Source organism: Prunus avium, chromosome 4 (assembly GCF_965620075.1).
Source record: "Prunus avium chromosome 4, drPruAviu1.hap1.1, whole genome shotgun sequence".
Taxonomy (NCBI): domain Eukaryota; kingdom Viridiplantae; phylum Streptophyta; class Magnoliopsida; order Rosales; family Rosaceae; genus Prunus; species Prunus avium.
In genome coordinates this window covers 25,256,717-25,271,798 of record NC_142287.1, presented here as the reverse complement: position 1 = coordinate 25,271,798, position 15,082 = coordinate 25,256,717, and the positions used below count along the sequence as shown (strand labels likewise).

Genomic DNA, 15,082 nt, shown 5'->3' with positions numbered 1-15,082 from the left:
TGTACCTTCTTTTCCTTGACTTTAAGATTTGAGTACCAAGATTCCACACCTAAAAGGCTAAAGGTAGAAAGCAGGCAAACCATGCATGCTCACAAGTCACAACAAACTCCTCCAACCTTCGAAGTAATAATCTACAAAGACAAAGGGTATTATGGTCATGTAATTGTAACGCATGTATCACAGCAACTTAGTTTCAAGGCCCAAGTAACCAGATCCTTACACTCACTCAGTTCCATTTTGATAAAGACAAACTCCATTCTGTCACCTTCCAGTACCAATAAATCTCTATCTCTCTATCTCTCTCTCTCTCTCTCTCTCTCTCTCTGCAGCACAACCCACCATACAAACCAAACAAATATTCATCAATCATTCATAGCCCCCCATTCTTGCTCTGCTTATGCTAATGGCCACCACCACAACCACAGCTCAGTAAAAATTATAATGAAAAACAATGGAGTCAGACAGACCCCATCGCACCAAAAGCAACAGCAGCATTAGTGGCACTACATCCACAACTACAAGCGAGCTCTTCATTTGCTTCACTACTTCTCGCCTCTCTTCTTCATCCATGAAGCTCTCCTCCAAGTCCATTCTCAGCCCAGGCCGAGCCAGAGAGCCTTCCCAAATCTCCCTCTCCTCTTCTCTCAGCCGCAGGCTTAGAACCAGTGGAAGCATCAAGGGTGGCCAAGCCTCCCCAATGTTCCCTAGCAATGGTGGCACTAGTAAAAAACGTGGGTGTGCTTTTGAAAACCCAGAACCGTCTTCCCCTAAGGTCACATGTATTGGTCAGGTCAGGGTCAAGACCAAGAAACAGGGCAAGAAAATGAGGATAATTAGTAGATCCAAGCGCAGCAGGGGAAGTGAGGCTAGTTTCAGAAAACCAGAGCAAAATCAGCAGAGCACCAACAACACAGCTAGTCAAAGTCAAGAGCTTTACAATCGAGACAACAGCAGCAACAACTTCCAAGGTTTGCACTTTCAAAATCACCAGATGAATAATAATAATCAACAGGAATGCTTAAGGCACAGAAACCAGAGGTGGGTTCATCTTCCTTTGACGATTTGTGAAGCTTTGAGGGCTTTTGGGTCCGAGTTTAACTGCTTGATTCCGAACCGGTCTTCTTGTTTGGCTAGTGATGACAATAATAACAAGGAGAAAGAAGAAAATAAGGGAGTGAGATCAGAGAGTGGAGGGTCATCTTGTGGCGCAGTCTTTGCGAGGTGGTTTGTTGCTTTGCAAGATGGGGATGGGAAAGGGAGAGAGATTGAGTTGGTGGTGGGTGAAGATCAAGAAAGAACAGAGAGAAGTACTAATAGTAGCAGTGGCCATAGCCAGAGGAGGCAAGTGTTTGAAGGTATTGAGTTCAAGGAAGAGAGATTGAATGAGAGTGTAATGGAGGAAGAAGAAGCGGGGAGAGTGAGCATTTGCGTTCCTCCAAAGAATGCTCTTTTGCTTATGAGGTGTAGATCTGATCCAGTGAAAATGGCTGCTCTTGCTAATCGATTTTGGGAGATGCCTGCTGCTCCTCAAGATGAAGAGGGTGAAGATGAAGAGGAGAAAGAGGACAAGGGTCTTACAGAAAGAGCACAAGACTTTGTAGAAGAACAAGGTACTGAAGAAGTACTTGAGCAGGTGCAAAATGGGTTGGAGACACAGGTTGCTGAAGGGGATGGTGTGTGTGAGAAATGGGTTTGTGATGGTGAAGAACATGGAGACTTGGAAGAGGTAGAAAATTTGGTTTTAGAAGAAGAGGGGGATGAGAAAGAAGGTTTGGATGAGAACCCAGAAAAAAGGCAGCAACTTTATGATGAAGTACAAGAGATTGAAGAAAAGGCTGAATGCCAACAAGAAACAGAGATAGAGGAAGAAGGGGAGCAAGAATTGGATGTTACCCAGCAAGCATTGTCAGAAGAGTGTTGTGTACTTGATGTTGTTGCAGATCCAGAAAGGTTAGAACTTGAAGAAAATGACCATGAATGTGAAGCTACAGAACAGGAGCAAGAGCAACAAGAAGAAGAAAAAGAAGAGGAAGTGAGAGAAGTAAAGCTTCCAATACCTTCCAATGAGTGTGTAAAGTCAGAAGAACTAGAAGAAGAGGAAGAAGAAGAAAAAACAGAGGCTGAAGTTGCAGACGAATCAACAGAGACAGTAACCCCAGATAGACCTGAACCCGTACCCGAAAACCCGAAAACCCAATTAGATTCCGGGTCGAATAGGGCGGTTCAGAATCCGGTCTTACCGGACTGCCTACTGTTAATGATGTGCGAGCCTAAATTGTCCATGGAGGTGTCCAAGGAAACTTGGGTCTGCACCACGGACTTCATCCGATGCCTGCCGGAGCGACACGTCAAGAAAGTCGACGCTCCAGATGAGGCCAAGAAGCGGGTCAGCATCGACTCGAATCCTGCTGCGGCACCGGCGGCGCAGCCGGTCATTCAGCCGCCGAGGTCGTCTTGTTCGTTCCCAGTTCAGGCAGGTCCGGTTTCGATGGCCACGATGATAGGGCAGAAGCTGGTGGGGTCCACTGCTTACGAGCCGTTTGTGCTTACGCGCTGCAAGTCCGAGCCGATGAGGTCGGCGGGTAAGCTCGCGGCGGCGGAGACGTGTTTTTGGAAGAATAGGAAGATGGAGCCGCATAGGCGGGCGGCGATGGGAGTCGGCGCGGCTGGGGTCGGGTTCTGACTGAGCCGAGGTAAATTAATTTGGATTGTGAAAAACCCAAAAAAAAAGAAAAAAAAAGAAAAAAAAGAAAAAAAAATTGATGTAGGAAGTTGTATGATTATATATGTAATGGGGTGACCTCTAGGTTTTTCAGGTTGATATTATTGCTCTCTTTTTTTGGGTTTGTACATCTTTATGTAGTGATTTTCTATAAATTCTTTTTCATGTTGCTCTTATAAATTTATTTATGATTGATTTCAATTCCCTTTTCTGTTCATATTAAAACTTGTTCACTTGGGTTCGATAGAATGCAAGTGGATGCATCCAGAAATTGCAGGACAGGTTTTTGCCACTTAGATTGGGTTCATTGGGTTCCTCTATTTTCTACTTTTTCTCCTTTGCTCTGAATAAATGGTGATGCTGTAAAAGTTGGTATTGGAATGGGTATGTGCAGAGAGAGCAGCAAGCACTTGCTTGGTCGGTCGACTGTAAAAAGAGCTGCTTTGCTCTCCTTTATAGGGTAAATGATGGCAGTTAAAGATTGCTTTTTTCTGGTGTGCAGATGTAAGAAGGTGGTGAAACACATGGGCTATGGGGGTATTTAGGTTTTAGAGCAGAGTGCAGGGCAGAGTGTGGTTTCGTATTGGGTAGCAGAAACAAAGGCACTCTTGAGAGCCTGAGCCAAATTCAGAAACTTTGGTTGGGGAGTGGAGCTCCAGCTTGCATTGTGCTCAGATAAATATTGTTTTTATTAGTTTATTTATTTGTTAGGATTATTATTTAGGGAAGGGAGAGAGAGAAGTTTTGCTATCACAAAGATATCACTGTTTTGTTATTCCCAACTAATCACATTCCATCATGTGAAACATTTATATCAATCACATTCTGCCATGTGGAACAATTATCATGCGTGGCAGAACATGATTAGTTGCGGATCTCGTGATATACAAGTTTTTCTCAAGGAGAGGAAGAGATATGACAATAAAGTATTTATGAGGAAAAGAACTTACTTGTAACGGAGTATCGTAAGCCTTTTGGAAACTCTATGCATGTTAGAGTATTTGAAAAGACAATTGGTTTCAACCTTAGCCCGAAATAATTTAATATCAGTAGCTTATAGATGAGATTAAGAATCATCTAATATCCATAAGACTTCTTTTAATCTCATCTAATATCAATGTAACCAAAAAAAAAAAAAAAAGTGTTTATAATATGAGATTAAGTATCAAGGAGTAGCTCAACCTCAACCCATCCCGAAAGGCCCTTAGCTTATTCTCAAGCCATTCCCTTATCCAGATGCCAATCAGCAATCTCAATTCTCACTTCCTGGGTGCCTTTAATTCTGCTACTTCTAGTCTACAAACCTGTTTGACCAGTTTTCACCATTGTCAGCTGAAAGGGCTGTTTGCTTGCTAGGTAACCCTACTACCCTTTTTAGATAAATAATCTGCTTTTTTTAATTTAAAAGAATTTTATTTGATATAATCACTTTATTAGTTGTGATGCACAATCAGATGTTCAAAGAAAAGAAAACAACTGCTGAATTTAGGGGAAAAAGAAAAAATAACAGAGAGAAATTTAGCAACCAAAACAAAAAATTAAAGTAGATTCCTTTACAGATTTCTTACCTATCTAGATTGATTATATGTGGCAGCATAAAATAATTGACAGCAATTCAAGATAGTAGCAGCAACAAGCTGCCTAAGTTGTCACATTCCCCATAATGCTGCTCTGTCACAATCCTTGAGTTTATGTTTTTTGTTTCTATATATCTGTAAGTGCTAGAGAAATGAAAAGAGAAAAAGGTTCTAAAGGCATGGTTTAGTGAAAGTGAATTCTTTAATGTTGTTTTTTATTATTATTAATTATTTTGTCAAGTCTTTGATAGGGTGTTCAACTATTTCCAAAGCAGCAGCACAAGTTAGTGATTTGAAGCTTTTACAGAGATTCCATCTTTTCCTGGACAGAGATTTTCTTTCACTATGGAGGTCCTTTTTAAGGTAAGGACAAGGACAAACATATAAAAAAATGAATGCCAAAAAGAAGAAAAGTGGGGGGCTCTACCATCTACATTTGCCTTTGGAGGATCATCTACAATGGGAGACTGAAAAGAACAAGCAGGTTTTCATTGGCCTCATTATATGTCTGTGATTTGCTCATCAATTGCAAAGGCTACCTGACTACACTATTCACTTGTAGTTCACAAAATCCTATGCCATGGTACTGAAGATGCACAAAAGCAACCTATTATTGTAGCCCATTCAAACACCACCAACTACATATGAAGTGCAAAGAGCCCAATTTCAGTTGACTTGACAGGCAAACTTAGAAATATGAGCTCCAAAACATAGAAAATTATGCCATTCTCCTACTTGAGATGCATTGATTTGCTAGCTTGAGTTTAAAAGAAATCACATTTGAGAAACTATACAACTTTCAACTTTTTCACAAACCAAAAGATTTGAATTAAGGATCCACAATCTAGTCATTTTCACTATGTTGATATTCTTAGTCACCTAATTTTCACTTCGTTTCGTTGGAGAAGTTCCTGAGTTCAAATCTCATGAATGACAGTCGTTGGAACAAAAAGAAACTTAATATCACTTGAAGAGATCAAAGGGAAAATAACTATGGAGTTGGAACACAATAACTTTGCCCAACATTGTAGAATCTAAATCATTATTATTACTTCTTGCCTGAGACAAATCAGCCTCTTGAAAACCCATAGTTTCGTTATTTTTTATAATCTGCGGTGACAAAATTTGATTGATTGGTCTAAAGGACCCATTGTTGTGAAGAGTTTTGGAACTTTGAAAAGAGTACGTGAAGCTGTGAAGTGTGAACCAAACTTTGTAACCTTACGAGCTCTCCTAACCATTGAAACATGTTCACAACGACTACTATTTCCATGTGAAGTACTGTAAAAGAAAAGCTGCACTGCACTGCACGGTATTTATAAGTTGTTTTTGCTGACTCGTATTTGAAAAGTTGTGCACATCTTATTGGTCATGATCTTGATCATCATCATTTTTTTTTTATTGATTAATTGAGAGGTCGGTCATCTTCATTCAAAAGTAAAACCAAATTGCCTCTACTTAACCAACCAAACCCACTATACAGCCAGAATATTATTAACTTACGAATCTTGACAAAAAACCAACCAAACCCAACAATTAGTTTGTTCATCTTAGTTGAGAGAGAGAGAGAGAGAGAGAGAGAGAGAGAGAGAGAGAGAGAGAGAGAGAGAGAGAGATATTAGAGAGAATGGTTTGGAAGAAAGAATACTTAGATTTAGTGTTGGTCCCAACTGGTTTGCTAATCATGTTCTGCTACCATCTCTTTCTTCTCTACAGATGCCTAAGACATCCAGAAACCACAGTTATTGGCAATGAGAACCACTGCAGAAAAGCTTGGGTTGAGAGAATGTTGCAGGTCAGCAAGACTCTAATTAATATAAATTAATAGCATGCTAATCAAGTTCAAATTTATTTGGTCTCTAATTAATTGCAGGTTGAAGCAAAGGACAGAGGCCTGTCCCTAACAGTAATCTCCGGCACCATAACAGCGGCGAATTTCTTAGCTTCAACCTCTTTAGCCTTGAGCTCTCTGATTGGAGCATGGATTGGGAGCTCTTCACACAACATCTTCATGAGTAGCATTACATATGGTGACACAAGTCCTGCCATAATTTCTATCAAATATATTAGCATTCTGGCCTGCTTCCTGCTTGCTTTGGCTTCCTTTTTACAGTGCATAAGAAACTTTGTCCATGCCAATTTCCTCATCAGCATGCCAGACAATGACATTCCTTTGGCTCATGTGGAGAAGGCTGTGATAAGTGGTGGCTTGTTCTGGACTCTGGGGTTAAGAGCTATCTACTTTGCCACTACTTTGCTCCTCTGGATTTTTGGTCCAATTCCGATGTTTGTTTGTTCAGTGATTATGGTGTTGATTTTGCACAGGCTTGATTCAAATTCCACTCCATTGCATCAGTTCCAACCAGCCAAGAGTCATAATGTGCTCAGGAAAATTGGTGAAGAAAACAGCAGAATAGAAAGGGTTATTGAGCAACAACATGAAAGATCACACATGGATGGAAGCAGAGCTCAAGGTTGAAACCAACAACCAGCATCATGTAAAGTACAAACTAAGAGGCAATAAGTATAGGAGAATATCTTTGGAGTATAACACTTGAGAGAGAGAGAGAGAGAGAGAGGTCTGGAAAATCACATGTTGTGTATGCTAATTCCCATCGTAACATTTTTTTTAGTAGCAAACTTTGACATGATCTGATTTAATGGTTTTAATGGTTTTAATAATTTAAATCATTTTGAATTTTTAGTTTCTTACTTAAACCCTTTGAATTTGAAGTTTGCTTATTTATTTCTTCAGCTAATCTCTATATAAACCCTTGGAAGATGAATAAATGCAGCGCATTCATCTTGACACTCACAGTTTGGTTAAATTTCAACTGGCATTACGTTAAGTTCTGCATCGTTAGCAAAGCACAAAAACTTGGACTACTTCTGAAGCAGAAAGCTTTCCCAATTTTTAGCTTTTGACAAGGTCCAAGGCAACTGGAGATATACTTGGTCCTTGGAGTGTCACAGTTTGTTTGATCAAACTCTCAATCTAGACCTGATGACAGATAAACAAATTGAACATGTTCTGCTGATTTGTTATTTTCTTACTTTTTTGGGATAAGTCAACATGTTCTATTGAAATGCAGGCAGCTAAAATGATTGTCAATTCGTTCCACAAATTTCTGTCAAAATGAATGATAAAGGTATGAAGGCAAAGTATCAAAGTTTTATCCAAGACTGAAACTCCTAGATCATCTCTTGTTAGGTTATAACTTTTCTGCCAGATGAATATGCAAGATACACAAACATTAAAGGCAGCTTCTGTGGACCATTGCATCTTTGACAATCATATTTAGTAATTGCATAGAGGGGTTTAGTGCACATAGATTGACGAAAAGACAAAAGCCTGAAATGGCATCTATTTCATTGAAAATATAATTTTCCTAGAACGAGGTTGAAATGGAAAACAACCTATTCCTCTGCGTCAATAACGGTTCTACTCCTCTATTGTGTCTCATCTGAACTTTGGTCATCCTTGCCGCTGTTCGCACCACTATTTGGGGGGCTCTCAACCGTTGAATTCAGTGAGCCTGATTGCTCTTTACCTTGATTCTCAGTTTCCGTACTTGTATCTTCCATGATAGAGTTGATGGCGAGCTGACCAGCATAAAGGACTAAACCAACAGCGTTGATGCCAAAAACAAATGTTGCAAGGTAGCACAACCCATTTATAATCGTCCTGACAACAGGAGATTAAAGGTTATCATTCTCCAGATCGATTTAAAAGCAAGGAACATCGAAAGGAAGTAGTAGTAGGAGCTACCTTATGGTTATTGTAATCTGACGAACCTGAAGAATAGAAAAACAAGTACAGTGATTAGAGTCTAGGTTGAGTAGTCAATGAAAATGAACCCAGTTCACACACCAACAAGAATAGAAATGAAAAGCTGTCCATAGTACACTTTTGCTATCACCAAATTCAATAGATATGAAAAGTACAAGCATTTTGTGGTTCAAATTGTGCAATGCATCACCAGTCAGCTCAAATTATCTAAGAACTTAACATTCTTAATCGTACTGTTCTATTCAACAGTGAACTTCGAGCATAGTGGCTAAACTCAATACAAAAGAAATGATTCAACATAAATCAAGAGGCAGTTAAAGTGCAAGAGAATTTATCTCAAAGTTTTTAGGCAAACCGGGAGAAACTACCACAGTAGCAGCAGGCTCACAAAGAATAAATGTGCTACTTCAACAAGTACAGCTACAACCAATGTATAAGAAACAACTCAATTAAAAGTAAGGACATGAGGCAAATCAAGGAACGGACCGAAAAGTTATCAGAAATTGTTTGGCGGTTGAGAGATGCTTCAATTGTAGTAGTGAACTTATAAAGAATAAGTGCGATGACACCGGCTGATATTCCACCCAACAATGCCTGAACAGGTGAAGGTGGACCCTTTTCTTCAACAGAACCAGTAGACAATGCCTTCAGGCTATCCAAAGCCTCCTCCTTCAACGACTTCTTCACTCCAGAAGACCTAAATTTCTAGGCACCAAAATCACTCCATCAAATCCCACAAATTGGCTCATAATTCCACAAAATAAAAAACTTGGAAATAAAGTGAATGGAAAAATGTCAAGACCCAAATCCTCAAAGTCCAAATTTGACCACAATGGCAAATTAAATTGTAGTATCACAATTAACAGAATCCAAAAAAAAATTCCCCAAACCCCAAAATGGGATATAAAATAAATCAGTTGAAATGTGGAATTATCCTATTCATGTCAGAGCACAGCTCAGCTCACAACAAATTGAATTCAAGCTTAACAATGCATAAAGAAGTGGCACTCAAATTAAAACAGCAACACCCAGTAACCCAATGTGTAATCACGAACACACAAAAAACTAACAATTGGTAATAAAAGGGAATTCCTACCAAAACCCAGTTCCTAAAATTCCAAACTTTAGCATAATAACACACAAAAAACAGTAATTTGTACACATAAATGAAAAGAAAGCTATAATCTTTACCAGCTCTTTAGCACGCCTTGCACGACGTCGAAGAGAGCGAAACAGGAAGACAGAAATGGCTCCAGTGAGAAGAACACTGGTAGCTACTTGGATAGAAGAAGGGTCATCTGTGGTAGCAAATACTGGAGAGGAAGATGGTGGCAATTCTTCGGGACCCTCCGGGGCGAATTCCAAGGGAGTGTATGGAGCTGTAGGAATACTGGTTGTGGGTTCTGGAGCTTCGGCTAGCCATTGTTCGGGTCTGGGCCTAGAATGGGCTGAGACAGAGCAGAGACTTATGGGTTTGTAGAGAAAATTGAGACGAGAAGATGAGAGATTTGGGGGAAAGAGAAAGTGGGTTTGGGGAGGAGAGAGACAGATGGGGAAATGGGAACAGAGAAGGTGTTGGGTCTGCAACATTTGAGGGTTTTTAGAGAGGGAAAGCTGAGTTGCTGAGGGTTGGGTTGGTTGTTAGTTATTGCTCTGTTTCTTGGTTTTTTTTTCTCTCTCATCTTTGCACATTTTTGAGATTATGGTGGGATTTGATATTTGAAAATATCTGTTATCTACTTCAGATGTTTGTTTCTTATTTGTTGTTTTTTCCCTTACAATTTTCTTTAACAATGTTGAAAGGACTACAATTTTCAACCATATCAAATTTGTTGGCCATTCAAATAGCACCTGAATGGAAAACCATTTGGTTAATTGTAAAAAATTAAATAGAATTATTTAATGTTTTTGATAAACACAAAGATGATCATGACAATAATAAAAAGGCTAAATAGTTCATGATTTAATTGATTTTATCATTTTTTGTTAAAATGATTTTTACATGCCGACTTAAAAATTCATTTTAATAAATAAATGTTTTTTTTGCAAGTAGCTTGTAGCTCAAATGGTTGAAAAATAAAGTCTATGAACATCATTGTTCGAGCATACTTCCTTGTAATGTGACGATCAATTCTTCCATTTTAGGTCTCCATTGGGAAAAAGTCCTTACAAAAGAATGAGCATCACATTGTGAAGAACATTTCCTGACCAGAGGATCAGAATAACACCTTAACATCCTTTGTTTTCTGTCAAGCAAGCTGTAAAAGAACCAACACTCTTTCCAAAATGTCATTAGCTTCCAAGTTCTGGTTCCCACTTGAACTTGCATGAAGAAGATGGCTCAAAAGGATCATCATGAGTTCAGAATTGAACAGATGTTAATGAAGACAGTGCTGTTCTTTCCATGTAAGCATTGTTTTTTAACAATTCCATAAACACTCACGGGTTCACATCCTAAAAGGCAAAAGCATTTGCTTTTCCTTGTCTCATCAAATCAGGCTGTCCATTTCAAATGTTATGGTATAAAATAAATAAGTATGGGTTCCATTTGATTTGGGATGAATGCCAGAGTCTCTGAAAGTAGCAAGAACTTAAAAGCTTAACCAAATAATTAAAATCTTCTAACAAAAAATATGATTGGATTAATTTGGTTTTTGAATGGATTGGATGTTACAGTTTCAATATAATCAGACTACACAATTGGTATGTTATTCAAGTTACAAATCACAAAAATTCCCATGATGTTGTATGTTATTTTCTTTAGGCACACACATTAATCCTAGCGCACATTGGAAGCCACAGCTCTAGCCCAGAACTTGATCTGTGCCTTCATGTCCTCAGCAGACCTACTTGCACCCAAGTTTGGAGGTGGAGGAGCACAGCTTTGCACCAGCCATGATTCAGAAAGATAAGGCCTCCTAACCTTTTCTGGGTTCAAATCCTCTGTGCTCTTCTTTTCTTGCAAACCAGGAAGTATGTTAACCACACTGGGGCTCAGTTCTTTCTTGTCAAATGTGAATCCCAGGTCCTTGAACCCTTGCAGCTCTTCAATCTCAAGATCACTTAGGCTCTTTCTCGTGGTTAACCCGTTAAGGCTTCTGCGTCTCTTTTCCTTGCACCCATCTGTACTAGCATTGCTTTCCCCTTCTGTGTTTTTTGGTGGTCTATATCTTGGAATGCTAGAACTTTGTGTCATGAGCCCCTGCAATTTTCAAATGTAACAACATTATAAGCATATAGTTCTAATTCTTATATAACCTATGATTCTTAACACAAATTTTCAAATACACCAATGTACTTTCACGATCAACCATACAAAAATTCAGCGAAACGGGAAATGAAGTAGTCATCTAATTGTAATCAAATAAATTGATGAACAAAGATAGGGATTCTATTGCTAGTACCTTATGTCTCTGAGGAACACTTTTTTGGTTGCTCTCTTCCCTTCCTATACATGGTGGCAAGGAGGGTGTCCTGAGCAAATTCTGGCGCACTGGCTGCCCATTCATTTTGCTTCTTCTGTTATCACTTTCCTTATCTTGAACTCCTTCTGTCCTGCCTATACAAGCTGGTGATTTGGTTGGTGTCTGCAGCATTTTCTGATGTGATGTTTGCCTTGTCAATTTGCTCAAACTCTTATTACTACCACTTTGCTTTACTTGAACTTCTTCCTCTTGCCTCCTCCCTATATGAAGAGGCAAAGATGGTGTTCTAACCAAATTAGAACCAGCACAGCCATTGCCTTGTGTGGCCTCACTTGTTGTCAACAAGGACTTTTGGTCATGTGAACTCTTCACTGACATTTCTTGACCAAAGTTTGATGAATTGCATTGAGGATCAGAATAACACCTCAACATCTTCTGCTTCCGGTTGAGCAAGTTGTCAAAAAACCAACACTCTTCCAAGAGATCATTTGCTTCCTCCACATTGTTCTCCTTCCTGCTTGAAGATTGCTCAACTTGGTCATCACCAAAAGGCTCCATGGCTCCACAGAAGTAGTAAAAAACACCCACTTTTGTGTTCTTCTATTTGTACCTATTTAAATCAAGATGCAAGAGAATTAAAAATTAGAATTGTGAGCAACAGCTAGGTGGGATGACTGGGGAAGCCATGTGTGGGGGCATGGAACCATGTGCTTTGGGAATCAAGGCATATTTTAATGTTGAAATGCATTTGGACAAGGTGGTTCATGATTTGCCCTATAAAAGGGATAAGATAAAAGATTTCAGATTGAAAGCAGGGAATGTGGCATTTAAGTCAATACATACAACTACGAAAATATGGAGAAGGATTAATGGCTTATGTCAATGACAGGGTCATGCCAGCGCACTCCCCATGTGATGGGCTTTTGTTTATAGAGAGGTGCACAATATTTTTCTCCCCATTATATTACAGCCAAGGTTCTTTTGGTGTTTTTGGTGTTGAATAAATACTAAAAGTAGTCCTCTCTCTCTCTCTCTCTCTCTCTATTTTACTTTCCCCCCAAAATATGGTTGAGGCTACCCATGTCTTTAGTATGCTTTCAAATGATCCTAAGTTCAAGTCCCCATAGTACCCGTTATGTTGCACGGACACTCCACTAAGCCCAAGCGTCGAACTGTAAGAACACTTGGACACTTCTCGGACACCCGTGTTCATGGTTAAGACACTCCCCATACACGGTCAAGACATTCTTCGGACATAGGTCAACTCATACTCAGGGTAAACTAATGTGTTAATTCATATAAAAATAATAATATACATTTGAAAGACTTGGAAACTTTGAATTTCACTATATATGGTATTGTGAAATTGGAGTATGAACATCAGTATTTTGTTTTTAAAAAAAATTATAAGTATTATTATAATATAAAAAAATTAATTGTCATGTCTCTGTGTCCTAGTTTTTTGAGATTTGCCTTTTCCCTGTGTCCCTGTGTCGTATATCCGTGTTTGTGTAGCATAGGGTACCCTTGTGTGTGAATTTCCCCTTAACATTTTCTATTTTTAGCAAAAAAATAAAATATGGTTGAGGAGGGCCTAACTTGCACAACTAAATGTCTTTTGGGGCATAAGCCCAACAAACAAAAGTAACTTTGTAATTACATTTCAGCCCAGATGAAGTGCTAGGTCATATATTGCAAGCCCATCAGCTGCAACACTCTATATGTAACTAATCTGCAGTCCCGATGCATAGAAAGGAGAGGGATATAATTGACACAAGTAATATTAGAAGAAATGGGAAATCAAATAGTCTGATTTTCCCACTACTCTTTTTTCTACTTATATTTTATTTGTTGGAAATTGTATGCTTCCATCCCACTCATATTTTGTCAACCCCTTGCATGTTATAATCAGAGTGCTACTATTTCCACCTCTCTGTCATATTTCCCCACTCACCTTATCTTCCCATCCATTATATTATGATAAGAATGCTGCTATTTTCACCCCTTTATTCTATCTTTCCACCCACCATAAGTCCTAAAATATCCTTTAATTATTACCTCCCTCTCTCTCCCTTTCTTCTCTCTCTCAACCACCCCACCCCCACAATTTTGAATCTGCAAAGTATTGCTGCATACGATTGTATATCCGAAAACAAAGTAGATTTTGTTAGCTTTTTAAAATCCTCTCCTGTTGTTGTATATGCTATTCAGTTGCTCCACCTTTATTTTTGTTCCAAGATGAGAGTATTTTAGTGCAATGAAAAGAGGTACAGACACCAATCCCAGCAGAGAAAAACTAAACAAAACTACCCACCCAACACAGAAATAGACTTCCTACGCTTGATGAAAGGCATAGATATAAAACCCATTTCAGCCAAGATAACAACTGCCACTTAACAGTAAGACATCAAGGAGTCGCTTTGTTGTTTTTCTCTTTTCTTTGTTAGAGTCTACGCTTTTTTATTTGGTTTTCTTTTTCCTTCAAGTCCTTACAAGTAATTTTACAAAGGAGTAAATTTGTCTTCAAAATTTTGAACATAAGGTGGGTGAGAAAATGAAATAGATGGGTAGAAATAACAACACTCCATAATAAAAAGTAGAGAGATTCACTATTATACCTAATATAGAAGCCCAAATTATAAAAAAACCCTATATGAAATGGACTTTAGAAATACACCCAAAATCCATTTACAATATAACAAAAAGACTTTTAGCTTCTTTTAAATTACAAAATTGCCATTAATTTCTTAAAACAAACCCAACCCCAATACCTCATAAAAAAAGCCCAAAAAACTCAATAGGGCATTAAAATAATTTAATAATCAAAATTAAATTCAATAGGGCAAGCTGTCATTTTTTTTGGGTTTGTATATAGAAATTAAATGGTGTAAGGTTTATCTATATTATTAGTGCTAAGAATGGGTATATGACTAAATATCTCTAAAAAGTATTAGAAAATAAAGGGAGTGTAAGTGGACAAAAGAGAAGTGGGAAAATTAGCACCCATATCATAAAAAACAAAAGGGAGTGTAAGATGACCAAACCTCATGCACTATTGTGTTACTAGCTACGAGCACTCCGACAATCAAGTTTAGGGGTGGTTGCGGTTCGGTAACCGCGAATTTTTGTCCAAACCGAAAACTGACCGACTATTTGCGGTATGGTGATTTTTGAAACCGCAAACCGACCGCGTTTTGCGGTTTACCGCAATGCGGTAAACCGCAAAACGCGGTCGGTTACCGTGAATTAGCGGTTTAAAACCGCAAGTTCTTTTTGTGTCATAAAAGTCCAACTTCTCAAGCATATATAAATTCACAATCTCCTCAACTTCTCAAGCATTCACAACCTAAAGAAAATTAAAGTTCAATTCCAAGCATTCCAATTAAAGTTAAACTTCTCAAGCATTCCAATTCCAAATTCTTTAAAGTTACAAACCAAAAGGAAAATGCAATGCAAAATAAATTAAAGTTACAACCCAAAATAAAATCCAATTCAAAGTTAATTAAAGTTACAAACTAAAAGGAAAATGCAATGCACCAATGTTATAAACTAAAGTTACAAACTCAAG

General features: G+C 38.5%; 4 protein-coding genes across 6 annotated transcripts; 2 read left to right on the top strand and 2 right to left on the bottom strand.

Moving 5' to 3' along the window:
- Positions 1 to 210: 210 nt before the first annotated feature.
- HCF243 (Serine/Threonine-kinase pakA-like protein) lies at positions 211 to 3,595 on the top strand. 2 transcript variants are annotated; one of them, XM_088252164.1, is made up of 2 exons: positions 211 to 2,693; positions 3,225 to 3,595. In XM_088252164.1, the coding sequence occupies exon 1, from the start codon at positions 452 to 454 to the stop codon at positions 2,681 to 2,683; it is 2,232 nt and encodes a 743-aa protein (XP_088108290.1). In that variant the 5' UTR covers positions 211 to 451; the 3' UTR covers positions 2,684 to 2,693; positions 3,225 to 3,595. The 2 variants fall into 2 exon arrangements, with proteins under 2 accessions (XP_088108290.1, XP_088108291.1); XM_088252165.1 differs by lacking the exon at positions 3,225 to 3,595 and adding an exon at positions 2,970 to 2,984.
- A 2,185-nt stretch (positions 3,596 to 5,780) lies between these two features.
- Positions 5,781 to 7,118, top strand: LOC110774465 (uncharacterized). Of its 2 annotated transcripts, XM_021979005.2 has the most exons (3): positions 5,781 to 6,094; positions 6,173 to 6,525; positions 6,625 to 7,118. In XM_021979005.2, the coding sequence occupies exons 1-3, from the start codon at positions 5,927 to 5,929 to the stop codon at positions 6,776 to 6,778; spliced, it is 675 nt and encodes a 224-aa protein (XP_021834697.1). In that variant the 5' UTR covers positions 5,781 to 5,926; the 3' UTR covers positions 6,779 to 7,118. The 2 variants fall into 2 exon arrangements, with proteins under 2 accessions (XP_021834697.1, XP_088108880.1); XM_088252754.1 differs by having other exon boundaries at positions 5,782 to 6,094; positions 6,173 to 7,117.
- Positions 7,119 to 7,583: 465 nt separating this feature from the next.
- LOC110774448 (uncharacterized) lies at positions 7,584 to 9,803 on the bottom strand. The gene is made up of 4 exons (XM_021978983.2): positions 9,281 to 9,803; positions 8,576 to 8,794; positions 8,069 to 8,094; positions 7,584 to 7,984 (listed from the first exon to the last, which is right to left on the bottom strand). The coding sequence occupies exons 1-4, from the start codon at positions 9,677 to 9,679 to the stop codon at positions 7,750 to 7,752; spliced, it is 879 nt and encodes a 292-aa protein (XP_021834675.1). The 5' UTR covers positions 9,680 to 9,803; the 3' UTR covers positions 7,584 to 7,749.
- A 919-nt stretch (positions 9,804 to 10,722) lies between these two features.
- Positions 10,723 to 12,295, bottom strand: LOC110774447 (serine/arginine repetitive matrix protein). Its single transcript, XM_021978982.2, has 2 exons — positions 11,494 to 12,295; positions 10,723 to 11,291 (listed from the first exon to the last, which is right to left on the bottom strand). Exons 1-2 carry the CDS (start codon positions 12,070 to 12,072, stop codon positions 10,869 to 10,871), a joined length of 1,002 nt encoding a protein of 333 aa, XP_021834674.1. The 5' UTR covers positions 12,073 to 12,295; the 3' UTR covers positions 10,723 to 10,868.
- Between the last annotated feature and the right edge of the window lie 2,787 nt (positions 12,296 to 15,082).